Source organism: Gouania willdenowi, chromosome 13 (assembly GCF_900634775.1).
Source record: "Gouania willdenowi chromosome 13, fGouWil2.1, whole genome shotgun sequence".
Taxonomy (NCBI): Eukaryota; Metazoa; Chordata; class Actinopteri; order Blenniiformes; family Gobiesocidae; genus Gouania; species Gouania willdenowi.
The window spans coordinates 1105485-1133305 of NC_041056.1; the positions used below are offsets into that span (position 1 = coordinate 1105485).

Genomic DNA, 27821 nt, shown 5'->3' on the forward strand with positions numbered 1-27821 from the left:
ACACAAAATTATTAAAAATAAAATAAAAAAAACTCACTTTCTGTCCTGCATGTAAAACTCAAATAAGACGAGTCAGAGATAGACTCAGAGAATCGCATTCGTGTGTGTGTGTGTGTGTAACAGCCTGAGGGAGGTACAGTATGATGAGACCATTATTTAATTTATCGTCCCTGAGAACAAATCAGCCTGTGTCTGTTCTCACGGCTCCAAAATGGGACTGCACTTGATTTTAGGGTCATTGTTATGAATCCTGTGTGTGTGTGTGTGTGTGTGTCCTCAGATGGACTGCAGACCTGTTCATGGTGAAATGTGTGTGTGTGTGTGTGTGTGTGTCCTCAGATGGACTGCAGACCTGTTCATGGTGAAATGTGTGTGTGTGTGTGTGTCCTCAGATGGACTGCAGACCTGTTCATGGTGAAATGTGTGTGTGTGTGTGTGTGTGTGTGTGTGTGTCCATGGAAACTCTGAGAGGAAACAGTTTTAATGTCTACACACTGTGACACTTCCTGTCTCTAATGCAAATGTGCAGCCTCACGTGCACATACCGTGCACGAGGAAGACACACTTAGCTCTGCAACAATCACAGGAAATATTTATAGCAACACGTTCTCTAAAAAACACAAACACAACAGGCTTTTAAAGTCCATCACACTCACTTTTGTTTTTACAACTTTTATTACAGGGGGCGGGGCCACGAAAATGTGAATGAATCTGATCTGAGGGTCACATGATCAATATTCATGTCAAAATTTAGAATAATGAGCAATCTGAGCATTAACACAGGAAACAACAAAGGGTTTGTGTTTTTGCTGAGTCATTTATGTTCATTATTTTGTGCATTAACAGAGGGATGTTGGTAATATAGTTATATTTTGTCTTTTTTTAAGGTTTTACAGTCATTTTTGTGTCTTTTTTCTGTGGTTTTTGTGTTTTATATTTCTTCTAATTGTTATTTTTCTTTACAAAAACACTTTAAAATAAATTCCAGGTGATAAAATTCACTCTAACAAAGAAATAAAACTATTTGAGGAGATTTTTTTTCCAATGCCTCTGCTATAGACTTCTATATACACTTATCCACATTAAAGTGGATAGATATTTTTATGTCATTATGTGTATTTTTGGACTTATTTATTACTAATATTATTTTGTTATTATAATTATATATGTGCCGCTTCATTTTAAGGTGAATATTGGGGGTCTTTGACACATTTTAGTTTCTGGCTGCAGTAAAACAAGAGCCACTTTTGCAATAGGGTAAAAACTTTATTAAGCAAACAGAAGGTGAAGCTAAAGCACAGCAGTCCACAACAAGCCCCCGGTCCACAACAAGCCCCCGGTCCACAACAAGCCCCCGACTTCTGCTTTAGAGAACGATACGAGGGTAAATATTAAAATAACACATCCATCGGCTACACTGCAGGATACACAGACAGTTATCATTAATAGTTACTGTTAAAACCTTTGTGTAAGATGAACAGTATCATTCATGCTCTAGTGCTGCGGCCCCCCCTGGTGGCCCCACACACAGTTACAGCAGTATTTCACTCAGAGCAGGTGAAAATGAGACACTTTTGGGGATAAATGCTGACATCAAGGCATTCATAGGTTACAGTCGGCGTTAAAAAGGGGGAATCCCACCTATTTTAGCACAATCCAGTGTAGATTTACACCCCGAGACCCAAACCAGTGCAAAGGCCTGCTAGCTTTTAGCATCTGAAGGCTTTAACTTAGTTATTAACTTAGACATAATCATTATTATTCACCTGTGTTTATATAATTTAAACGGACATACTGTGACACTTTACATTAACACCATCGTAAACAGCCTTCACTCCATAAATATGACAATAATAGTGACAATATTGTTACATTCGTCTATGTGAGAATCAAGAAGATCATTTCAAGTTTAGCTGGAACGTTAGGACCAAAAATAAAACGGCTAAAATAGATGGAATTCCCAGTTAAAGGGAGTGGAAAGTGGAAGGCTCAGGCACGTTAGCGCTAATGCTAATGATACAGGTTAGCTAATGCTAACGGCACAGGTTAGCATGGTGTAAAATCGTTCTAAGCGTGACATCTTGCTCTATTCATGCGTCTTATTTCTGCAGCAGGACGGGGAGGGCGTGTTGTACACAGCATACAGGAGCGGCGTTGCCTAGGCGACCACCCACTGCAGGACGCTGGTGTCTTTCCCTCCAGTAGAGATCAGGTGACTGTCGCCATGCAGAAAGGCAACGTTGGTCACGTGACTGCTATGGCCGCCGTACTCATGACTTGGAGCCTGGAAGGTTAGGAAAGCAGTTTAAACTGAGAACACACACACACACACACACACACACACACACACACACACACACACACACACACACACACACACACACACACACACACACACACACACACACACACACACACACACACACACACACACACACACACACACACACACGCACACACACGCACACACACGCACACACACACACACACACACGCTTTTGTTTTCATTTTTGTTTCTGAAGCAATTTCAGTGTATTTTTTGAAATTTTGTGCGTTTTGCTGAATCATTTAGTGTATTTATATTGTCATTTTGTGCATTTTATAGTCATTCTGTGTATTTTTGTTGTCATTTTGTGCATTTAGGAGACATTTTGTGTATTTCTGTGCTGTTTTATGTGTGTTATTATTCTGTGTACCTGCAGTCGTCTTGTTTGTTTTTGGAGAAAAGTTGTGTATTTTTGTTTTCCCTTTGTGCATTTTCTGAAACTTTTTATGTTTTCAGGAGTCATTTTGTGTTTTTTTTTTGTTGTTTTGTGCATTTTTGTTGTCCTTTTTTCGTATATTATCTGTCATATTGTTCGTTTAAATTGGGGGCCACACAAAGTTAGACTGAGGGCCGTGTTTGGCCCCCGGGCCGCCTACACCCTAAACAATGCCCAGGATGAAATAAACTGCTGGCTTTGTTTAATCTGTGTGTCGTGGTGTGTGAGAATCACTGACCCTTGGTTGAGAGCACGGGTATGAAAACAAATGCACTTTTCCAAAGTCGTCGGCGGAGGCCAGCAGGGATTGGTCATGTGACCTGCACACGGCATTGATGTCCGTGCCGTCGGCGCCATCGGGCCAGACTCCTGAGAGAGACACACACAAATAAATAAAGTTAGTTAGTGAACCATCCCTGGATTAACCACACAATGCCACAATATCTAACTAATAAATACAAATGATCAATAAATGACACCCACTTATACTGTAATAACAGAGGCTGTTAGAGTTCTAAACGAAACAATAAATAAAAATGTTCAATAAACAAATAAAATTATAAATGAATGGTGTAAAAAATAAATGAATAAGATAATAAAATAAACAAATGAATAGAATAAAATAAATAAAATGAAATAATATAAACGTAAGACACAAAAATGAATAAAATAAAATAATAAATAAATGATGTAAGAAACAAATGAATGAATAAAATAAATAAGCAAACAAACAAATTAATCGAATTAAATAATAAATGAATAAATAACCATATAATGAATAAATAAACAAAACAAATGAATAAAATATTTTTTAAAAAATGATGTAGGAAGCAAATAATAATAAAATAAAACAACAAATCAATGAATAAATACAAAATGAATTAAATAAATAAATAAAATAAAATAATACCCCCGCAACCCTAAAAAGGAGCAAACCGGTTGGAAAATGGATGAAAATAAAATAATAAAAACATCACCAAAATAAAACTAATAAATAAATCTAACCCTTCTTTCAAAAGTGTTAATAATGCAAAAAAAGTAAATAAAGAAAATGCATTTAAAAAAAATGCAAGATTCTGAACTGGATTCAATGAAGGAAATCAATGAGTCATCACTGATGATAGAACCTGGTGCTCCTTTAAGGACCCACCAAAGACGCTGAAGCCCAGAGTGCAGGTGGAGGTGGCCCAGTCCAGTCTACGCACCGTGTCCATGTTGGTCACATGTTTACCGTTTGATCCCTCCCCTGAACACAGAAAGACGTAAACACCAATCAGCTCAGCTCTTTATGAATCACAAACACGTGTGAATAAAAACACGTGGAGTCGACGTACAGAAGAGGATCTCATAGTCCCCTGAGTTGGTGACCAGGAACTGACTGTCTGTGGACCAGTCCAGGTGGGTGACGAAGCTGGAGTGACCCTGGGAGACAACGAGGACGGGTCAGATGAACACACACATTATTACCCAGCATGCAGCAGAGAACTATCACGTGTGTGAACTCACCGAGCATTTCCCAGCTCGGCTGTACTTCCGTCCGTTCTCCGTCACAGCGTAGATGTAAACAAAGTTGTCGTGAGAAGCCACGGCCAAGAAGTTCCCGTCTATGGACAGAAAGGAGCATGTTAGCTGAACGTTAGCGCTACGTTAGCGGTGAGGCAGAGGAAAAAGGCGCAGCAGGGCTTGGGCTCACCTGGAGAGTATCTGACGTTGGAGATGATCTCGTTTCCGTCCGTGTGAGTAGAAACAAGATCTTGAGTGTCGGTGTCCAGCACCAACCACCTGCACACACAATGATGAACGTTTACCACCAAAGAGCAGTGAACAGTGTGTGTGTGTGTGTGTGTGTGTGTGTGTGTGTGTGTGTGTGAAACCTACCTTCCCGTCATCGTCCCCACAGCCACAACGGAGCCACTGGGATGGAAACTGACACACCTCCCTGGATCCTGTGAAAACAGATCAAATACTCGTTCTCTAAACTTGTTATTACGTAAAAAATAATTTTATTAAATGTAATTAAAGAAGAAAATAAATAAATAAATGCTTAGATGGAAACTGTAAAAATTACTAATACAGTTAATTGCCTGATATTTGTGTGTGTGTGTGTGTGTGTGTTCCTACTGGACCTCAATGGTCTTGCTCCAGAGGGGCTGATGGGATTTGGTGTCCCAGAGGTGAACCTGTTTGTCCTGTGCACAGGTAACAAACTGCTCCATGGAGGGGTGGACGTCTAAACCCCACAACTCGTCAGTGTGGCCCTGAAACGCATCATGACTGAAATGTAAATTTGTTGTTCTGTTGCTTTGTATCATGTGCATTGACAAATAAACTCATCATCATGACATGATGTAACACATCACAATGTATGACGTAACACATACAACATGAGGTAACATGTTACAACTAAGCATGTGGAGATTAATCAATACAAATCAAATATCTAGGTACAAACATGCGCGATGTGGGTGTATCGATCCATTCAGTGTGCATCGGTTCAATTTACGGGTGAAATCGAGATGCATCGGTCACAGCGTGCCTGCATCGGTAAAATCCATGCTTGCATCAATTTTTTCATCCATCCATTTTCTGACCCGCTTGTTCCTGTTGTCAGGGTCACAGGGCAGTTTTTTCATGCTGTATTTCATTCTATCCTGTTTTTCTGAGGCACACTGAATGCACCACATGCTTCTGTTTAGTTTTGAACACGGAAGCCGGGAAGCACGTTGGTACCGAAACACGGGAATCCAGAGCAGCAGCTATAGAAGATATTTATAAGGCACATAAATACTCAGGCGTAGAAAGATGGTAAACTTGACCAGATGTAAAGAATGCCGTGCTGCTAAACCTACACAAACTGAGGGGCTCACTAGTATTGATACGGCGCCGCTGCTGAAATAAACCCATCCAGTCATTTGCTTGTGGTCTGTGTAAGTCTTATAACACAGAGAAAATTGCCGTGTTTCAAATTTTCTACATTTGTGATGTCACACGTGAAATCGGGAATCAGTGTTGCCAGATCGATGGACAATTTCCAGCTCAATCACATCTTAGAACAGCCCAAACACGAATCACAAATCTGGCAACACTGTGTGTGTGACACAATGTGACACAGCGGTTCAGACAAAACAGTGAACTATCACCTCGAATGGACTTTCCTGTAATCTCTACATGAGATGATGACAATAAAATTACTGTAATTAATCACACAATATATTTAATCTATTGACAGCACTAATTACAACATGACATAACGCATGGTGTAACGCATCAAAACATGCAGTAATGTATCACAACAATAATAATAATAATGTGCTCTCTCCCCGCTGACGCTGCGTTCAAACTACCGTCTGAAGGTCACCTGTACGATGGGAGTTAAGGAATCAGGGAAAGATGCTCTGATGATGGCGTTCTTGGTCGTTCCAACAAAAAGTTCTCCAGGTTTACCTTCAGCCAGAGCCCGAACAGGACCGTACAGGTCTCCCACCTAAACACACACACACACACACACACTGATTAAAACAGTGGGGGGGGGGGGGGGGGTGTCCTCCCTGAACTGCTCCCACCTCCATCTCAGACTGTTTCCTGTAGTTGTGGCCCCACAACACCACTCTGCGGTCCTTCCCTCCTCCAGACACCATGGTGCCGTCCTTCAGGACGCACAGGGAGAAAATCCCACCTTCGTGAGCACCAGACACCACCTGACTAATGCGGTTCCCGCCTGTTGGGACACAGAACTCATCATTCTGGTTTCTCTATTTCAAACTGGCGGAAAATTCAAGAAATGCCTTGATAATGGGCAGGACTAATGCAGACGATAAGTCTATACTATAAAATCTCCAAAGAACAATCCACGTTATGCTAACTAGCTAATAGCATGAGTAAAAGTGAAGGAAACAGCACTTCCTGATCACGGCTTTAACGATCAATCCTCCAGGTTTCTTCTTCCTACCTTTGGCCCAGACGTAGATGTTCCCGCTGGAGTCTCCGGTGATGGCGTCTCCGTTCTCGGCAAAGGCCACACACAACACGTACTTGGGTTTCTCATGTTTCTGAAACACAGACGTTCACAGTGAGAGCAGTAACAGTAAAAAGCTGAGGCGATGATGTCACAGCGCTCACGTCGAACAGGCCTTGTTTCTTGGTGAGCGAGCTTCCCTCCATTGTCCAGAAGTTGATGTGTGACTTCCCACAGGTGACGATGAGGTTGGAGTCCATGGGATGAAAAGCAGCTCCCAGCACTGAGTCGTTGGAACACTGCGGAGCCACAAAACCAGTGTGTGATTCTTTTACTTCCACAACACGGAGCAGAGAAAGGTGACGCTACCTTCACATCAGCTAGCTGCTTTTCCTTCTGCCAGTTCCACACGGACAGGATGTGGTCGTTGGCGTCGTCCACGGCACACAGGAAGGAGCCGCCGTTCTGAGGAGACAAACACACACACTGTATTACCTGATAACAATAACCTGAGATAGAAATACAGCTCACAGGTGTTGGTACTGTCTGAAGCTCATTATATCAAACATTCTCCTAATCTTAAAGTGCTTTCAATCATTTCTCTGAACCACGATCGATCCGGGCTCGGCTGCACACACGTCTGACTCATTGAACACCCTTGGGATGAATTAAAGTCAGGAACTGTGAACCAGGCCTTGTCATTCAACGTCAGTGCCTGACCTCACCTCTGAATAACAAGTTCTGATGAACTACGACCACGCCCCCAGAACGTCGAATAGCACGTACCACGTTCCCGAGAATTCAGTCAAATAACTCAGTTCCACTCTGAGCTGCGATACGTACACATTTATAGATTATAGCTACCAAAATTAACAGTTTAGGAGTTTAACTAATGTACACAACAACAAAAAGAACAAAGTGAGTCCGGTATCCCAGCATAATAACATGTCAAACACTGCATAAAAATGGTTAAAGGTGTCCAATTACTTTTGGAAATGTTGTTTACTAGTAGAACTAATAAAGCTTTTGATTTTTTACAAGCAATGCATTTTAAGACTGCTGTACTCCACTTACACAGTAGTGATTAAAACATGAGTACGAGTAGATCTTAACTATAGTTGATATCAGTGACATTAGCTTTAATCTTTAAATGGCTCCGTGTGTAAACCTTGTGATGTGTGTGTGTGTGTGTGTGTGTGTAAATGTTGTGTGTCTTCCTGTGGGCGAGTATGACAGACTTACCGACTTGGAGAAAGTCACACATGTGACGGCTCGGTCAAACACTCCCATCCCGATGACGTGCAGCGTGTTCAGGCTCACAGAGTCCCACACACGGACATGAGGGGCCAACAGCTGACACACACACGCACGCACGCACGCACGCACGCACGCACACACGCACACACGCACACACGCACACACACACACACACACACACGATTGAATATCATTGACAATAGTGCATGATTGTGACCTTTTGTCATTCTTATTATTCAGACCTTTCCATCTTTAGAGTTTCCCGCCACTTGTCCCGTTGCTATAGTGACCATGTCAGGATGCACACTCAGGCTAGGGAGACAAAACACAGTTTATCACAAGTTAACAAAGGTTTTTGTGCATTTTCAAAGTTATTTTATGTACATTTTTCTTGCATTTTGTGATTTTTTTGTATGTTTTTTTCTGCCATTCTGTGTATTTCAGTTGGCGTTTAATGTGTTATTAGTTATTTTCCAGTTGTATTTTTTTTGTATTTTTGAAGTTCTCTGTGTATTTTTGGAGTCATTTAGTTTATTATTGTTGTAATTTTGTAGATTTTTCATTTTGTGTTTATGTTGTAATATTTTTGTTCATCAGAAATAACAAAGGATTTGTATGTTTTTGTTGTCACTGTCAATTTTTCCTTAACTTTTAAATATTTTTGGTTGTTCTTTTGTGTGTTTCTGTTTGCTGTAAACACAAATACCTAAATTTAATATATGAACTTACACCAATCAGCCACAACATGATGGGCTGCGTTCATTTTACAAACAAATACTTTTCGTCTGTTTTGGTCGACTTTTTAACTTTTTTAAGACTAAATCCAAACAAATCGGGATGACTTAAACTACTACTTAAACACATAAAAGACATTTACAGAGAAAATATAAAAACCGCAACAAAAATGAACTGATTAAATCCTCTTTCACAACGAGTGTGTTGAAAAGAACCCCAGAGCATGATGCGACCTCCACCGTGCTTCACAGTGGGAATAAGATCAAATTAAGTCTTTTTATTTACATATACTGTATATGCTATCAGTTTCCTCACCATTTGACATCATCGTTGTGGCCCAGGTAGTGCCTCTGCTGCTGCTCCTCGGTGTTGTACAGAACGACCACGGACGCGTTGAAGTACACAATCTCTCCCGTCGGCAGCAGGTAGAGGTTGGAGCGGCAGTCGCGACCGCGGTAGCCGTACCTGATCCAGGATCAGTTAAAGACGTGTAGCAGAGAAACAGAACCTTCTTCCTTTCACAGCAAATATGTGCACAAATCAGATCTATATTATAGATTCTATGTTGTCATGTGTTGTGGTTGTGATAATGAATACAACTCTTAGTGTGTCAGTTTAAAGCAATGGTTCCCAACCTTTTTCTATTTATATCACACATTAGTTACACCCCCAAAGACTTTTTATTTTCTCTAAAAGTCATTTTTTCATCATGTTTGTTATACTGCGTTACAAGTACAGAGTAGCCAGTATTAGTGCACAAAGTGAGAATAGATGGTTTTCTCGTGACGTCATAGCCGATTTGCAAAACAAATGCCAACCGGAAGTCGGCCATGTTGGAGGACATACACAAACTGGAGCTTTGTGCTTGTGTGGTTCAGTTGTTACGCTTTGTTTCTGAGTTAATGCCAACCCTTTGTGCTGTTGTTGGATGCAGACATAGTTCTATTCAAGACAAAGGGGTTTATAAACTATTTAGAATAACAGCAATTATAAAAAAAACCAAAGACAAAGGACAAGAGAATTGTCAGAGTGCCGGGAAACCTGCTGCACTGTATGATGAATGCTCACCAGACTGGGCTCCAACTCATAACCTTGGCCATGACAAAGTAAAGGAAAGCTCAAAGTCACTTGATCTACGTTATAGACGTGGAGAGAGAATTAACGACAAAAACTTGCTGCAGAAGAGCTCCGTACATGTAAATAAAGACATCCACTGCTGCTCATTAATGCTGACCCAAGTAAAATCTGTCTGATGCAAAGAACCAGCGTTCTAAGGTTTGGTTTAATGGTTTAAGTCTGGATTTTTTGCTCTTCTTCTCTTCTTCATGTTGCCTACCAAACAGCAGAGATGGAACTGTCGCCCCCTGCGGTAAACTCTTTTTTTAACTTTCACTGATTTTTAGATCAACCCAAGTTGTTATTTTGACTGAAAAAGCTGCTAAATGATCCTGAATGCTTCTCCTCCTACAGAACTATATGGACTGAAAGAGGTGATCAGCATTATCAATGATGTCATTTCAACATGGCGGCACACAGACTCGCTAAAGTAGTCCCATTTTAAAAACTTAATAAAACAAAAACTGTACAAAGTAATGTGTTTGTTAGACATAGATCTTCTAATGAGGACATTTCAAAGGTTTTAGGACACATTTGTAAAAACAGTGGAAGATCTCTTTAAGGTTCACCCCCAGGGACCAGGCCCCCCAGGCTGGTCTCAGTGGTAGCAAAGAGCACCCCTGGCGCCCTGGATGGGACTAGGCCGCCGGGCTGAGCTAGGCTTGGGGTTAAGGTTCACCCCCAGGGACCAGGCACCCCAGGCCCCCCAGGCCGAAAAGAGCATTTACAAATGAATAGATGCAAATTGTAGCCATCAGAGTCGTCAGTTTGGTCCTAGAGTTCATTTGACCCTGCTCTGGGACTTCTGGGGGGATATAGAAATCCCTGGGACTTCTAGTGTTAAAGGATACACCCACTGCAGTTTGAGCTTACGCTCCGGTAGCGCCACCTTCTGGTCGATGCTGTAGCTTTCCCTCTGCTGGTCAGGGATGTACATGGTGACGGGACGGCCTCGGAGGAACATCCTGACGTAGCCATCCTCTGGAGAGAGAGAGAGAGAGGGATGAAGAAGAGAGAGAGACAGTGTGGAGGAGGAGGGACGTACTTACCTGCATTGAAGCTGCATTCTTTGGATTTACTGCAAACAAAGAAAGAAAGAAAAAGAAAAAGAGGATTAAACGTCTCCAGTGACGATGGTTACACTTAAACAATGTGCACGGCTCCATGTTCACCAACGGCTGCTCAGATAATGTTTCTGTCTAAATTATTCAGCAGCACAAAGTGCACAGTCAGCATAAGGTGCACATCATGACTCCAGACATTCAGGAATAAATAAACCTCCTTGTCTTCAAACAACAAAAATCACCTTCCTGACATCACAAAAATTAACCAGAAATTGTAAAAATGTCAAAGAATGTTGCATTAAAAAGGCTTGTTTGATTACATATATGGCTTAATTATCGTAGAAAATTCAGGCTTAGCACAAGTTGCTTTTCATTGTTGCTTAATGATGCTTTTATTATTGTTATTATTAATAAGTTTTTTTTCTTTAGTAAATCACCGTGTGGTTGCAGGATTTAAAACAAGATGATGAGAAGAATAACGATCGATCAATCTGAGCATTAATACAGGGAATAACAAAGGTTTTTGTGTGTTTTTTTAAATTATTTTGTGTACATGTTTCTCTCATTTTGTGATTTTTGTTGTTGTTTTGTGTGTTTTTCAGCCACTCTTGGTGTTTAGTGTGTTATTAGGAATGTCTGTTGCTGATTTGTATATTTTTTGCTGTTATATTGTATATTTTTTGCTGTTATATTGTATATTTTTTGCTGTTATATTGTATAGTTTTCAGTCATTTTTGTAGATGTTTCACTAATTTTTTGTTGCAGTATTTTAGTTTTTGCTGTTTTGGTTATTTTTGTTCATTTTGGAGACTTTTGTTGTCCTGTATATTTCTCTGTTGATAATACAAGAAATAATAAAAGGCCTTTTGTTATCGCTTTGTCAATTAATCTGTCATTTTCAAACATTTTTGGTTGTCGTTTTGTGTATTTTTGCTGTTATATTGTATATTTTGCAGAAGTTTTGTAAATTTGCTGTTTCTTTTAGTATTTTTCTGTCATTTTTACTGTTTTTGGAGTAATTTTGTGTGTTTAGTTTGAGGGCCACACAAAATAACTCATATGTGCTCTACAACACGCAGTACTGTGGCCCTCCAGGACCTCATCCTTTCACTTCCTCCTGTTTCCAGGCGTTCCATCTGCTAAAGTCAAACAGGTCGAATGAAGATGCTCCACATGTGAACCATGAGGCGAGTCCTCGTGGCTGAGGTGTGGGTTTACTCCTGGGGTGGAGGAGCAACTGCTTCCTTTGATGTATCGCTGTTTACACTGAGGAGCCTTTGATGTGGAACATTTGTGAATAATAAATATGACGTTTTTATGACCGACTCCGTACACCAGGTACATCCCTGGTGATACGCAGAGCGATCTGATACAAATCTTAGAAACCACAAACTTTGAACAGTTTATAATAATGAACATTCTAATGTTAAATCATCAAACTCTGAATTTGATTTGAGAAAAAGCTAGTTTTTATTCTGGACACTTTTGTTTATTCATACTGAACATTACTTTAAAGTGGGAATTTCCCCAAAAATATATGAACTTTTCAAGGGAAATAAAAATGGGAATTGGGATTCATTTTAAACAACTGATATTGATATTTTAGATGATGCTAGAATATATTTAAATATAACATCCCTGTTAAGAGTCAATCTTTAATTTGGAAAAGTTTTCAACTTTGAAAATTCCCGGAATTTTGCAACCCTAGTTGAAATGTACTTTATTGGGTTTTTTTTGCACAGACGCTCATATTTAATTATGTTTGGATATGATACAGTTATGTATTCTGGTTAATTCCAATAAATAATTCCCATTCTTAACATTCCCAAAATCCCTGATCTTAAATTCCAATGGAATAATACCTGAGATCTAATTATAATAATTAAACTGGGTAAAGAATCCATCTCTGAAATATAGATTCAGTGTAGCAGCTTATTTAGCGACACCAGGAAGAGCCGTGTGTATCTACCTGTTTGGATTTCTACTTAAGTGGGAGGAGCCTGTCAACAGGAATGGTCCATTGATGGAGCGTCGTCCTGCCTACGTCTGTGTGTGAGAGTCGGCTCTTCACAAACCACCACATGAAAGCTCGTTTGTTTCTCCAGCGTGTGTGCGTTAGTGTGCAACCACATGTTTGTCAGGAGGACGAGGTGGGGCCACCATGGGGACAACATTGGTTCAGTCATTAGAAGCTGCACGGCATTCTGGGAAACTGGCAGCGGGACAGGGAAAACAAGTTGGCATTTAGGCCGTGCGTGAGTGCCTTGGGGGGGTAGGGGGGGGTGGTTCCCAGGGAGACAGGATTTAGAACGAAAAACTTCTTTAATTTACACCTAAAAACTTCACAATGTGACGTGAAAACACAAGAGGAATCAAAAGAATATTAAATATTTTAAAGGATTCCTCTGAACATTCCAGCATCGTGACCATCATTTGTAGAGTTCTGCTCATTATACAGTGAGAGTTCTCACAACATTATGATTGTTGTATTTTTGACCTTGTTTTGTGTGTTTTTGATGTCATTGTGTGTATTTCTTGTCGTTTGTTCGTTTTTGGCATCTTTTAATATATTTTCTCTCATTCTGAATATTTTTATTGTAGTTTTGCGTGTATTTGTTGATCTTTGTGTGTTTTTAGTATAATTTAGCATTTTTTCTCTGATTTTGTATGTTTTTAGTTTTGTTTTTTGTGTTTATGAAGCCATTTTTTTAAGTGGTTTTGAAGTCATTTGTGTGTTTTTGAAGTCGCTTTTTGTGTTTTTATGTTGTTTATTGTATTTTTGCAGTCATTTATGTGTGTTTTTAAGTAGTTTTGAAGTCATTTTTGTGTTTTTGAAGTTGTTTTGAAGTCATTTTTTGTGTTTTGAGGTCATTTTGTGTGTTTTTGATGTCATTTTTTGTGCCTTGAATTTTTTTTTTGTGTTTATGTTGTCGTTAAATGAGTTTTGTCATCGTTTTGTATAGCTTTTAGTGATTTTTTGTATTTTTGTCATCATTCTGTGTACTTTTCTGTCATTATGAAGGTTTTTAGAGTCATTTTGTGCATTTTCTTCTATTCTCATTTGCAGGCAAACACAGTGAGCCACCAGCAGGTTTGCAGACCACAGGTTGGGAACCTCTGCAGGAGGGTAAATGATCAGTTACTGAATATAGTCAAAAAAGTTACAAAACACTGGATTATGTGTCTAAACGAAAGTAGAATAATCAGGTTACAAGCTGCTGCATTTGAGAGCATCCACTTCCTCATCCATTACTGTCCATTATGGTTCTCAACTCATAAACAAAACACACAAGAAGCTGAGTCACTGCTCAGAGAGAAAGTAACATAATTAACCACATCACGTGTCAAACTCAATGTAACAGTGACAGAGAAACATTAATTATTGTGATCATTACTAAATCATTTATATCTCAGTGCCTTTCAAATGCAAAAAATAAATGACATTTCACAAAATGTGGGCTTTTATCATATGACAGTCATTTTTATAATTATATTATTAGATTTACTGTCATTGCACTCAAATAATAAATACATAAAAGTATTCAGTCTCCTCTGTAGCAGTGAGGTAGATTAACACAAACATAAGTACTTAAGTATATAAATAACCATGTAAAAATATTGTATTATTGATATTATCATCATTTTAGAATTTAAAATTGTAATTTAGCATATAAACAGGCAATACAAAAATGTTGTATTAATAATATTTTACATGTTTTTTTAAATAATTTTTAAACTAAAATTGTGGTTAGAACTGCAATTAAAAAATAAATAAATAAAAAACCCTAAAATTTCTCACAAACAATCCCACAAAATGTATCTAAATTCCCCAAAAACTTCCCCAAAGTCACAAAATCAAATTTTTTTAAGTGGATTTCCTGCAGAGACTGTTTTCTGACTCAGTTAATCACTTAACGACAACAAAAAACTTGAATATTGTTGGTGTTTTACATAAATTAGATATAATTTATTCGTGGAAGCACAAACTATGGCACAATAATATTGAAACTGCCCTTTTTTTCTTTATTATTCTTCAACGTTGAGATGAAAAAGCTCCACATTTGGCCTCTGAACTAAATCGATTCAGATTCAACATGAGAGAAACTTAAAGAAATTCCAGCAAAGCTGATGTGTGTGTTCTGAATGTTAATGAAGAGAGAGATTTAATCAGCGTTAGACGCTGGGTAACGCTGGGCCTGCAGCCAAAGCCGTGTTTTATGGGCGTCCATGTTTTACTGCAGTTCAGACAGACGGTAAAAACGCTGCTGGTGCAGTGTGTGGTCAGTAGAACGATAACTGACACATGTGCTGAGTCGTCTGTCACTTCACATTTATTCCTCCCTCACAGTGAGTGTGTGTGTGTGTGTTATAATATTAAACCACAATTTAAAATATAAAATATAATAAAATATTTTTTTCAAGTAAAAAACAAAAACAAAATGTACTATTATGAAAATTTCAAAATTAATGACAATGTATAATTTAAATAAGATGTAGTCTACAAAATATAATAAATTTTTTATTGCAAGGTTTACACACAAAAAATTGATTTTAATAATTTCAGACTACTGAAAAAATTACAAAAATAAAATAAGCCAAATACAATTAAAAAAAACTATTCGCCTTTGAAAAATGTCTGTAACCAATAATAAGCTACTTCAAATGTATTTGTCAAAATTAAATGTATTTTAATTTAAGAAAATGTAATAATTATGGGATTAAATTAATTTAGAGTTTTAAAAATGAATTGAATAAATATGAATTATATACAATTATTTACAATTTTTAAGTAGATATGTTACACTGCATTGTAAAAAAAAAAAAAAGTATAAGAATTGATTCTTTGTGCATAAATGAAATTAAGAGATCTATACTAAACATTTATTGAGAAAATAATGAAATTAACACACGATCAAAAACAAACAGAAATTAATGTGTTATAATGTTTTAAAATAGGAAATACAATTATATATATATATATATATATATATACACACAATTATACCATTGAGTAAAAAAGGGTTAAAAACATTTTTTATTACATGTATTTTAATGCTAAACTGCAAAATACATCTAGATATAAATACCTTTTTTTTTTTTACTGTATTTTATTTTAGAAACTGCAATAATCATGGGATTTAATCTCTTTAAATATGTAAGTTTTAGTTTTGTAAGGAGATACATTACACTGTATTGTAAGAAAACTAATAATTGATTATTTGTAAGAGAATTATTCTGTACGAAACATTTACTGAGAAAAAATAATAAAATTACCAAACGATCAAACCGAATGATCCTTAAAAAGTATAAAAAATAGAAAATAAATGAAATGCAACTATAACATGGAATAAAAAAGGTTTAAAGATATATTTTGGTTTTTACTGAACACATGTTTAATGCTAAACTGCAAAAAGCATCTACATAAATGACTAAAAATAGATAAAAACACATGGGCTACTATGCAAACAATGCAGGAACAGTACAATATTAAAAACAAAAATAAATATGTGTGAAAGCTAAAACAAACATGAATAAAAAAGTGTTAAAAAAACCCTACAAATATAAAATAAACATAAACTTAATGAGTGTTTGCTCTGTGAATTACATGTAATAATGACATCATCATGTGTCTGTTTCATCAGTGCTGCAGCTTATCTCTGTAATAATACATGACAGTGTGCGGTTGCCCCTCCCTACACACACACACACACACACACACACACACTGCAGACACATACACACTGCAGACACATACACACACACACACACACACTGCAGACACACACACACTGCAGACACACACACACACACACACACACACACACACACACTGCAGACACACACACACTGCAGACACACACACACTGCAGACACACACACACATACACACACACACACACTGCAGACACACACACACTGCAGACACATACACACACGCTGCAGACACACACACACACAGCCTCAGAGCTTAGTACGAGCACAGCTTTCCCGTCAGAAACCAACTCTCCACCCTGTTCTCACAGCTGTAAACTTTGTAAAGTTCTGTGTACAGTAACACTCTGATCTACAGTAACACTCTGATCTACAGTAACACTCTGATCTACAGTAACACTCTTGATCTACCACATGTTCTCACTGTGTGTGCAGCTGTTTGTTACCTGGAAATCTTCTTCATGTTCCGTTAGTCTGAGAGTCACCAAACAGCAGTCAGTCAGTCACACACACACTTCCCTCTTCACTATGGAAACTTTTATACACACGCACACACATCTGAGGAGCACCATCCTCCAATCAGAGCGTGCTTCCTGCCTGCACGGCCCCTCCCCCTCTGCACACTGACCACGCCCCCTTCCACAGTGGGCCTTTAGACATTTGAGCTGACAGGACAGAATAAAAGAGAGAGAATGCAATCACTGATGGCTCAGCAATAAATGGAGAAGAAGAAGAAGAAGAAGAAGAAGAAGAAGAAGAAGAAGAAGGAGAAGAAGAAGAAGAAGAAGAAGAAGAAGAAGAAGAAGAAGAAGAAGAAGAAGAAGAAGAAGAAGAAGAAGAAGAAGAAGAAGATGAGTAGCATTTTATTCCCACTTTAAAGCTAAATTATGTTCTGTATGACTAATCATGAGAAAAACAGATACCGGTTTGGTAGTAGACTATTAAGCAGAGAAGAAGAGCTCTCCTAGAGGACCTTTACTCTCCTTTACACAGTGCGCTGACACGCTCTGGTGGCTGAAGTTAGCGAGTAAATCAAGGACACCTGGTTTGTGTGTATTTTAAAGGAATGCAGCGCTCCTTAAAATGATTTTAAAATATATATATTTATTTGGACGAGATCACAGATCTACTGAACAGGATTAGGGCTGATCTAGTAGTGGAAGAAAGAAAAAATCTATGATGTCTTTTTGTTTTTTTAGTCTTAATCTTCTTTTTTGTGTTGATTTTTTTTGTGTCAGACAAAAGAATAAAAAACAAAAAAAAAAGATTAAGACTGAAAAAAAAGTTTAAAAAAATAGACAAAAATAGATTTAAGGAGTTCTACAATTGTGATTTTTTTTTCTTCCACTCCTGGGTCTGTTTTAAGTTTTTGTTTCCAGCAGCTCTAATTCTCTTCAATACAGGTCCTTTTTTTTAAAAAGTATTCAACAGGGTCAGAAGTAGGGCTGGGTATCGCCAGGTACCTCGCGATACGATATATGACGGTATTTTTGCCCACGATAACAATATATTGTGGGTTTTTTTTTTTTTTTTTCCCTCCCGATAACGGAATTATCACAATACGGCGATAATCAATATATTGTGATATTTTTGCCCATGACAAGGGTATTATCACGATACGGCAATAATCGAGATACAGTATCACAGGAAAATACATCCACGATATCTGTGTCACTGAAGAAGTTCAGAATTTATCCACTGCATTGAATCCATTTCACAGGAATTACAAAACATTGTCAATCAATTTCACATGAATGATAGGGAAGTAAAACAAAGTGGATACTACACAATGTCTCATCTTAATACACACACACACACACACTTTGTAAACATCTACACCTCACCTATTCTCTCATTGTATGTACATTATCTCTGTGCATCATGCGTGTATATATACATATATATATACATATTTTCATCATGTCTTGTATGTTCCAAAAAATAAAATAAAAAAAAAACAATTTAATATGAAATAAATAAAAATATATTTTGATATGTGGCTCCAGTGAATCAATAATGTATGGCGAGACAAAACCTTGCGATATATTGTTGTATGGATATTTTGGCACAGCCCTAGCGTTGTGTAGGTAGAGTGTGGTGCTCTGCACAGAAACACGTCACCATTTTCCACCAGACGAGCTGCTGGACGAGGTGGTGCGACTCCTGCTCTCTGCTGCCATCTCCCTCCTGACCATGGTGAGGCGCTCTGTGGACATGCTCTTCCTGAAGGAGCACAGAGCAGAGAAATAGTAAACATACAACATAGTATGTTTATTATTTTACTATAAATAGTAAACGTACAACACAAAATAAACTGGGGCTAATTAACAGTTAATCATGTCTTTAATAATTGTGGAATATTATTAATTATAATAAGAGATTAATACATTTATCGTCCATTTATTTTCTCTTTCAATCAATATTATAATTATAAACTGTATTAACAGTTATTTGTAATCTTATGTATTTGTTGCATACATTTATTGTATTATTAATATTATCAATAATCTTTTTTAAGAATGTCAATAATAAAAAAGATGAAAACTGTTGAATTTTGTTAGCTAATCAATGACTAACGTGCTCATTATTTATTCAAATTTAAACTCTGCCACAAAACAATTTTATTTTATTGTGTAATAAAATACATTTTCAGTGAAACCCTTCGGTTGTTCACTGTGGGAAATATCATTAAATATAATATATAAGGTTTTTTTTATTAGTCCTCTTTGTTTTTTAATGTAAGCTGGATAAAGACAGTGTATTGATTATATAAATCCACGTGTATTTGTTGCAGGAGTCCCTGGATGTGTGTGTGTGTGTGTGTGAGCGTCTCTCAGACGTACCTCTTAATGGACTGCAGCACCTCCTTCTTAGGGGACGAGGGTGAGGACAGCAGACGTTTGTGTTGGACGTAGCCATTGCTCAGAGGTCTGGAGGGAAGAGTCTGCAGCAGCTGACGGACTGAGAAGGAGGAAAACATTTGTGAGCGTTTGTTCTCAGTTTGTGTGTTTTTTAGAATCATTTTCTGTCATTTCTGGTGTTGTTTTCAGGGCTCTACACTAACTCTTCCAGTGGTGGAACCCTTTTTTGAATGGGGGGGGGGTACAGCATAGACATACATGCTGATGAATAGTTGACTTAACTGTAACTAACGTACCGTAGTTTTGTATGAAGTAAAGACTGACAATGACTCGAGATATATTTGCTAAATATTTTAATGTTTTAGTGTCAATATTAAGTTTTTCTGCAACAAGCAGTGGTTGAATTTATATCATTTTAAAATAAGACGTAATAAAACATTTTTTAAATAACATTAAATCATAACAACAGGTTACATTTATTCTGTTTTTTTATTTTACAGAAATGCTGTACATGAATTAATTTAACAGTAACATAACCAACTTATCATCTGCATTGTTTCACCCCATGAATTAAATTCAGAGGGTCCAGCTCTGATAGTGGGGTCTCCTAACCCTCTTCCCCTGGTCAGGGGTCTGTAACCTTTACTCTACAAGGAACCATTTAACCTCATCTCACCTGGATTAAAGTCCTCCTGGAGCCATAAATACCTTCTCTATGAAGACAATGCAGTGGATTATATTATATACAGTTAGAATTATAGAGGATAATGTTTGATTTGATTTATATTGATCATGTAAATGGAAACTTTAAAACAGTTTAAAATAAAATAAATAAACATCAAGAAATAAAACAGTATCTTCATCTTTAAATTCTTACACATCTCAGTTTACATGAACACAATGTTTATAAAGAACATATGATCATGTGATCAACACATGCTAATTTATTTTAGGTAAACAAATTGGTCATAAGGTCATCAATTCACACTTAAGATGAGATAAAATTTTACTCGCACACACTGAAAAAATATTTTGTATATTTATTGCCATTCTATGGGTTTACTGGAGTCCTTTTTTGTATTTTTGCTGTAATTTAGTACATTTTTGGTGTCATTTAGTGTGTTTTTGGGGGTAATTTATTTTTTATTTTTGTTGACATTTAGAATATTATTTTCTTCTTTTGCATATTGTTAGTGTCATTTAGTGTGTTTTTAGAGTTGTTTTGTAAATTTCAGTTGTCATGAATGTTTTTCTTCGAATTGTGCATTTCTGTTATCATTTTGTATATTTTCTGTCATTTTGTGTATTTTGGAGTTGTTCTTTGCATTTTGGGTGTAATTTAGTGTGTTTTTGGATAAGTTTTGTAAATTTCTGTTGTCATTTTGAAAGTTTTTCATTATTTTGTGTATTTTTAGCGTAATTTTAAATATTTTCCACTCATTGTATTTTTAATGTCATTTTGTGTATTTTTGGAGTCATTTGTGTATTTTTATTTGGTGCCACACAAACAGACACACCTGGCCACGGGCCGTCAGTTAGACTTAGATTATTGTCAAACTAGAGTCATGACTTCAAAATTCCTTTTGTAATTTTAGGAAATTTTGCAGAATTATTTGCAAAAAAGTTGAAGGTTTCCAATTTTTTAAAATGTAATCCTTGCCTTAATTTACAATCAGAAACCATTGCCATCATGTAGAGATCCCTGACCTTTGGTTGGTGCCACCGTGGCAGACGCAGGCAGAGACCTCCTGGTGGGGTGAGCGCCCCCCACCTGTCGCCCCTGGCTCTGCTCCTCACAGTATCCCAGACGCCTCAGGGCGTCGGCCAGGGCAGCCTTCAGCAGCTGGATCTCATCCTCCTGCAGCTGGAGCCTCTGTTCCATGTGAGACACGCGGTCCTCCATGTCCATGTTACTGCTGGCCGACACCGTGTCATCTACACGTGAAGGAGGGGGAGGGGCACGCAAGTGAAGACAGAGAACATAAGCAAAATTTACACAACATGACTGCTGCAAGAAAATAAATGGCGGGACGGTGAAAAAGCAACAGTTTGGGATGTTTAATGAAGTCGTGGGTTCAAACCAGCATTATAAATTATGATACGCTAAAATACACTAAGGTACGCTAGGGTACGTTAAGATACGCTACGGTACGTTAAGATACGCTACGGTACGTTAAGATACGCTACGGTACACCAAGATACAACAAAATACGTTAAGATAAGCCAAGATACGCCAAAAGACGTTACGATACACTACAGTATGCCCAGATACGCTAAAACATGTTGAGATACGCCAAGGTACGCCCAGATACGCCAAAATACGTTAAAATTCACTAAAGTACGCCAAAATACACTAAGATACGCTAAGACATTGTAAGATAAGCTAAGATATGTTAAGTCTAGTGATGCTTTAAAAATTTGGCAACCAAAAATCTTCGGCAGAAAACTAAAAATCAACAAAACATATTACGAAACAATACTCTACAATATACGTTATGATACCTTGCGATATGATGTGTAAACTGTGCAACTTAAAAATACTGTCACCATTACATTAATTATTTACATCAAAGGCTCTTTTAAGCTTAATGAAAATTAGGGTTAGGGTTAACCTAATTATCAACACCGTGGTCTCTGATTGGATATCAAAGGTCACATGATTCTGTCACATCATGGTGAGGAAAAGGTTCATTATCAGCAAACAGGCGGAGAGATGGAAAGAGGAGGAGTCACCTTCATCTGATGAAACACACACACACACACACACACACACACACACACACACACACCCACACACACACACACACACACACACACACACACACACACACACACACACACACACACACACACACACACACACACACACACACACACACACAGATAAAGGACGACGACACACAAAAGGGAAGGAAGGATGGATGAAGAGGTGGAAACAAAGCAGGAGGAGGAGAGAGGGTGTGTGTGTGTGGTGTGTGTGTGTGCTGAAATATTGATGTGGTGCTGGTAGTGATGATGAAGGTGGAGCTCTCTCCTACCTGCCATGGTGCTCTCTCTCTCCCTCTCTCCCCTCCCGAGCCTGCTGCTGTAGCTCCTCCCACTCAGTCTCACTTCCTCCTGCAGCCCCTCCCCTTCCTCTGTCTCTCCTCTCTCACTGCCTCTGACTCCTGCCCCTTTCTGAGCATCCTTCAGACCCCTCCTCCTCTCATTAAGGATCAATGACACACACAGTGAAGGCTGTTCTCCTCCTGTCACTCAGCCTGATTCATCACTGACCATTTGTGAAACATTTTGTGTCTATGGTGTCATTTTGTATGTTTTTTAAGTCATTTTGTGTATTTTTTGTGTCGTTTGTTAGTATCTTCCTGTCATTTGATTCATTTTACTCAATAAGTGTGTTTTTAAAGACATTTTCTGTTTTTTTTTTTTGTGACATTTTGAGTATTTTTCATTCCGAGTATCTTTCTGTCATTTGGTTCATTTTACTCATTTTGGGGGCTTTGTGTGCGACATCTTGTGTGTTTTTCTGAGTATTTTTGGTATAATTCTCAATAATTATCTAACGTGTATTTATTTTTGCACACACCCAACACAGCATAACGTCGATGGCTGTTCATCATAGGAATGGGATCCACACAAGGTTCCTGCTGCTTAACAGAAGGTTTTCCTTGCCGCCATGATGAATTCATGTTGGGTGTGGGATACATATGTATGTGTATATACGTATATATGCATATGTGTGTATCCATAAAATGAAGAGTCCGTCCTTAAGACTGCTCTACTGTAAAGTGTCTTGAGATACCATTGGTTATGATTTGGTGCTATACAAATAAAAGATTGATTGATTGATTGATTGATTGATTGATTATTTTCATTTTGAGTACTTTAGTTGCCATTCCATCTACCTTGTTGTTATTTTGTATATTTTTCTGTAATCTGTTTTATTTTTCTGATTATTTTGTGTGTTTTTTGTGGCTTTTTGGGGTTAGGGTTAACCCTAACCTTTGTCAGGATTTGTTTTAGTTGCCACACAGTGGGTCCATGGGTATGTGTGTATTCAAACTGCACTATATTAGTTGTTCATTAGCCAAACATATAAAGAGAGCATGGAGACTTATCAGGAACATTTACATGTTGTGACAACACGACCCTGTACATGATTCTGTAGAGAAAAGCAGGACTGACACATATAACACATCAAGCTGCTCCTCAGAACCATTAAAACATAAAAACAAACAGATCAATGAGACTTTGGACGGTCTCTGGTTACAGCCAGAACACAGATGGCAAATAGAGAAGCACAGTTTTAGTGTTTTTTCAGTCATTTTGTGTATTTTTAGTCTCATTTGGTTCATTTTACTCAACATTTTGAGAAACGTTATGTGTATTTTGTTGTCATTTTGTGTTTTTTTTTGTGTTGTTTTGTGTATTTTCCTGTCATCTGATTTATTTTACTCATGTTGTGTGTTTTTGGAAAGATTTTGTGGGTTTTTTTAAAGATGTATTTTGTGTTTTTAGTGTCTATTAGTGTATTTCTGGTGTCATTTGGTTCATTTTACGCAACATTTTGTATTTTTTGAGTCACTTTGTGTGGTTGTTTTTGTGTCAATTTTTGTGTTCTTAGTACATTTTTGAGTATTTATAATGTCATTTTGGGTATTTTTAGTGTTGTTTTGTCCATTTTCCTGTCATTTGGTTTACTTTGCAAAAACAGAACATGTAAAGAATATTATTAAGACTTTTTTGATGGTATCCAGTTACAACACAGATGGCAAATAGAGAAGGAAACATTTTGTGTTTTTTGAGTCATTTTGTGTTCTTTTTTAGATATATTGTTATATATTTTTATTGTCATTTGGTTCCTTTTACTCAACTATTTGTGTGTTTTTGAGTCATTTTGTGTATTTTCCTGTTATTAACATTTTGTGTTTTTTGTCACTGTATGTTTTAAGTCAATTTCTGTGTTTTTGGTATAATTTTGAGTATTTTTAGTGTCATTTTGAGTAATTTTAGTGTTGTTTGGTTCATTTTACAGAAACAGAACATGCAGAGCAGATCAATAAGACTTTTTTTGACGGTCTCCGGTTACAGCCAGAACACAGATGGTAAATACAGCAGGAAACAAGAGGAGAGCGACTGACACAAAACAGACAGGTTCACACTCACAAACAGCGTCGTGTCTCAGATCCGTCTCCGTTCTCCTCAGTTTTCAGCCACACGTTCACTCACTCACTCGTTCACATCCATGTGAGACATTTATTAATGTTGCTATTTTGCATAAGCAGGAACTCAGACCTGAATCAGAGCCTGTTCTGCCTTCAGAAAGCTTTAAACCAGGGCCCAACACATGAACATAGAGCAGACAGGGGCAACAGGCAAACAATAATGATAAATAAAAAGTCAAAAATACAAAAATGTACTCCAACAAACAGACATAGTTACAGAAAAATACACAAGAGGACAGCAAATAAACACAAAAATGACTCCTAAAACACGACAGAACACAAAATAAGAGAGAAATATGAAAAATTCATACAAAAATAAACAAAATGACTCCAACAAAAAAGGATAAAAAACAACAACAATCACAAAATGAAACAGAAATACACAAATAACAACAGAAATACACAAAACTAATATTAAAAAACACATACAATATCCACAAAAGAACTCCAAAAATACAGAAAATGAGAACTAAAGTACACAATGTGTTTTTGTTGCGATTTGACTCCAAAAAAAATTACAAAAAAATAAACAAAAAGACAACAAAATACCCAAAAATGACTTCTAAAAGTCAACACGACAACAGAACACAAAGTAAGAGACAAATAGGAAACATTCAAACAAAAATACACAAAATAACTTCAAAACCACAACAAATGGAAACAAAAAAGACAAAAAAACAAAAAAAACAATCACAAAAAAGCAGAAAATAACAAAGAAATATACAAAATGATCACAGAAACACATGTAAAATACAAAAAAGGACAACAAATATACTTAAAAATGACTCCTGAAACACAACAGAACACACAACAAGAGAAAAATATATAGAATATGAAACAAAAACACACAAATAACAACAGAAATACACAACGGGATGACAAAAAATACACAACATATAAAATTCACAAAAGGACTCCAAAAATACACAAAATTACAGAAAAATAAACAAAAAGACAACAAATACACAAAAAAAGGAAAAATATATAGAAAATCATAAAAATACACTAAAAACACAAAAGGTCTCCATATTAGAAAATGCAAAAAATCATGCAGAATGTTAATTATATGAGATGAGATAAAATCACACATATTTGTGGCCTGTTGACCATCTCTGACATGTCATAAATGATCTCACCGTTGTTGCAGTACTGCAGCAGCAGGTTGCTCTGGCTGTCACACAGACTCCCACACGATGCCACCCTGTCCGCCATCCTCTCCCCGGGCTCCGGCTCCTCTTCCTCGGCTCCTTCGTGTGTGCCTCACGGTGAAAGCTCTCCGCTTCTCCTCCACATTCATTAAAACACACACACACCTTTACCTGCCTCTGCCTCCCTCTCTCCCCCTCTAACCTCCTCACTACCACCACTGTAACCTAACCAGCTGCTTCCTGTTGGATTTCAAAACAAAAGATAGTTCATTTGTGACCACGCTCAGATTTTACTCTTATTTCTATCTAAAAATGTCTATATCACATTTGCTCTTCCTAATGCTTGAATCAATTTCTAGAATAGCCTGAATATAATAAAACTAATAATTTTACCTTTACACGTAGATATGTATCAATATTTTCAAGATAATAGAATGTCCAAGTAATTTTATGAGCACGTTTAATTGAAAATGCACTCACAATTTTTAAATTTCAGATCCAGGCAACTCAAAGTTCACAACGTTATATTGCAAAAACATCACAAATTTATGATGATACCAATGCATTTGTTTTATATATTTTATTATTTATTTAAAAAGGAGCAATCTTAACACCAAAATAATTCAGAGGTCACACAAAACACAAGTTTTAACAGCAGGCTAGATTTGGGGAAAAAATAAAAAATAAAGAAAAAAGTTTCAACTCATTTCAATGATGTGGAAAAACATGGGTTTGTTTTCAGTCATTTACATTTAAATGAAAGGTTTCGCCAAAATGCTAATTGAATTATAAGAAAATCTTAACTTTTATCCTTTATTTTCAAAACAAAAGTCGAAGAATCCAAAATCCAATTCTGTAATAATAAAATCCAAAGCATTTTTGTGTGCTCACATTTAAAAAAAAGATAAAATAAGTACTGGATGGTCTCTCTATGAATTTCACAAAACAAACGGTTTAATTTGTTTATTTAAATTAATATTAAACGTTTGATATAAGAAATAATTCCACAGGTATATTATTTTGCAGTTTCAAATACATTTCTTTACCTTTTGGAGTTATTTAAAAACAAATAAGTTGTCTGAATATTCTTAACAGAATCTGGGCAAATATTTTTTTTAAATCCAGCTTATTTTAATGGAAGAGAAATAAACTCTCGTTTTAATTATTCTCACTTTTTTTTTAAATCCAAAAATTAAAGTAAATGTGACTGTTATACAGTAAATATCCTTGCATTGCTTGTACAATATTTAATGGAACGGTGATCTACTTTTATTCTGAAGGTAAGCGGCTCTTCCGCTATGATCTCACGGGGTTTTCTCAAGCTGCTCGTGCTCTGCCGATCCTGCTGCTGTTGCTATAGCAACAACCTCTCAGCTCTCCCTCCTTTAAGTGAATTAAACCGAGCCCAGTGTGAGGTTCAGTTACCTGGAGAGGAAACCTGACCTGCTGCCCATGATTCACGTCATTTGTTTTTCGTCTTTTTCACTGCAAACAAATAAATTGCATGAATTATCGTCAAATTTCCAAAATAAATAAAAAACACTCTAAAAAGCTCTCCAATACCAAATACCACAATTCCTTCGATATTATTTCTTATTTTATTTCATGAAACAAAAATCAGAGACAAGATACACTGAAGAATCTTATAATCATAAAAGTGATTCTTTAAGTATCTGGAAAAATCTATGATAAAAAGTAGTTTACCATTTTCTTTTTTTTTAAATAGTTGTATTAGGAAGATGTTTTAATTTTTAATGGTAGAAATGAAACTTGGAATGTGAGAGTTTATTTTCACATTTTTTTTCAAACTGTGTTTATAATAAAGTTCTTTTTAATTCCTCTGATATGTTTTTTCCTTCTTTTTTATGTTAGCTTTGATGGCCACATTTCCCCACTTTCCCTGCATTACAGGTTGGACATTTATAATTCATTTAATATTCTATGTATTTATTTATTTTGAAAATTCCTTTAAAAATCAATTTCTTG

The 27821-nt window shown here is 36.9% G+C and overlaps 1 protein-coding gene across 1 annotated transcript; it reads right to left on the reverse strand.

Moving 5' to 3' along the window:
• Positions 1–1245: 1245 nt before the first annotated feature.
• LOC114474532 (echinoderm microtubule-associated protein-like 2) lies at positions 1246–26014 on the reverse strand. The gene is made up of 22 exons (XM_028464919.1): positions 25824–26014; positions 21170–21397; positions 19445–19562; positions 18723–18824; positions 10875–10903; positions 10677–10806; positions 9025–9174; positions 8217–8286; positions 7960–8070; positions 7087–7182; positions 6882–7016; positions 6712–6811; positions 6326–6480; positions 6121–6246; positions 4889–5020; positions 4641–4708; positions 4456–4544; positions 4269–4366; positions 4097–4184; positions 3913–4008; positions 3001–3131; positions 1246–2284 (listed from the first exon to the last, which is right to left on the reverse strand). The coding sequence occupies exons 1-22, from the start codon at positions 25897–25899 to the stop codon at positions 2159–2161; spliced, it is 2454 nt and encodes an 817-aa protein (XP_028320720.1). The 5' UTR covers positions 25900–26014; the 3' UTR covers positions 1246–2158.
• Between the last annotated feature and the right edge of the window lie 1807 nt (positions 26015–27821).